The sequence below is a fragment of the Salvia miltiorrhiza genome, chromosome 6 (genome assembly GCF_028751815.1).
Source record: "Salvia miltiorrhiza cultivar Shanhuang (shh) chromosome 6, IMPLAD_Smil_shh, whole genome shotgun sequence".
Classification (NCBI taxonomy): domain Eukaryota; kingdom Viridiplantae; phylum Streptophyta; class Magnoliopsida; order Lamiales; family Lamiaceae; genus Salvia; species Salvia miltiorrhiza.
Genome location: NC_080392.1, coordinates 45,256,481 through 45,257,790, shown reverse-complemented (window position 1 = coordinate 45,257,790; position 1,310 = coordinate 45,256,481). Strand labels below are relative to the sequence as shown.

The window sequence follows — 1,310 nt, the reverse complement described above, 5'->3', positions numbered from 1 at the left end:
TCATCACCATTTTGTTTACTATCAAAAATCATAGATAGATATTCCTTCACAAATCCCGGCCTTCATCGTCCAAAACCCCTGTGCATGCGTGAAGGCTTCCTTTTGCAGTTTCTGGCCCTTCAACCTCATTCCAGCCCTCCACTTTCTCTCTCCAAACTCTTCTCGGAGAGAGAGAGAGGGGCTAATAGGGCTTCACAAATATCACATTATTTCATGACAAGTAATGCATTCCAACATTTTCAAGAATTCACAATATATAATGTTATCATGGAGTATTGATGTGATAATATTTTCGGATGATTTATGAAAAATAATGAAAGACAAAGACTACTAAAATTTGATATAGAAAAAATCATCTTTATTTCCTTCATTTTGTGATAAATTTCTTGTTGTACAATGTAACAGGAGAAACTACTTTGTCAGACACTCACAAAAATAAAAGATGGATTTCTTCCTTAGAGCAAGCACGGTGAGGCTGATCAGCTACAACGACAGATTCCTCGTGGCCGACGCCGACTGCGTCGGCGTCAGCCACGGCACCGACCGATACGCGAGGAACGCGGTTTGGTCGGTGGAAATAGTCGAAGGAAAGGAGTCCATCCGCCTGAAGAGCTGCCACGGGACGTACCTGACCGCCTCGGGCACGCCGGTGATGCCCGGCGTCACCGGGAAGAGGGTCGTCCAGACGTGGCCGTGCCAGTACGACTCCGCCACGGAGTGGGAGCCGTCGAGGGACGGCATGGAGGTGCGCCTGAGGTCGAACGTCTACGGCCACTTCCTCCGCCCCAACGGCAGCCTCACCCCGTGGCGGAACGCCGTCACCCACGACGTCCCCCACCGCAGCAAGTCGCGCGAGAAGATGCTGTGGGACGTCGAGGTCGTCGGCAGGTGCCCCGACCAGAGGCGGGCGGCGTCCGTCAGGTCGAGGTCGAGGTCGAGGTCGAGGGACTTCAAGAAACAAGACAACGAGGCCGGGAAACGTGACGGCGACGGTGGCGGTGGCGGTGATGGTGATGAGGGACTTTACGACAATGTCCAGTGTTGGTGGTGCGCGCCATCATGCTTGCCGTTTTGAATTTCTGAGGTTGATTCAAACCAGATAATCGGTGTGGAAATCGGTATATGGAATTTCCACCAAGAATTATTGGTTTAAGAGAATGTTAGATAAGATGCAGGTTGCATATGTTTGCTTGAATACCTAGCAGTGTATTGTAGATGTTGACGATGGGAGCTGGAAGAGGATGATGATGCAAAATTAATTAGTGATAAAAGAAATTAATCAAGGTTTTTGTTTTTTTTCTGTTTTCTTC

At 48.9% G+C, this 1,310-nt stretch overlaps 1 protein-coding gene across 1 annotated transcript; it reads left to right on the top strand.

Annotated features, from left to right (window-relative positions):
• On the top strand, window positions 1-1,310 carry LOC130989975 (uncharacterized). The gene is made up of 2 exons (XM_057914161.1): window positions 1-220; window positions 406-1,310. The coding sequence occupies exon 2, from the start codon at window positions 443-445 to the stop codon at window positions 1,073-1,075; it is 633 nt and encodes a 210-aa protein (XP_057770144.1). The 5' UTR covers window positions 1-220; window positions 406-442; the 3' UTR covers window positions 1,076-1,310.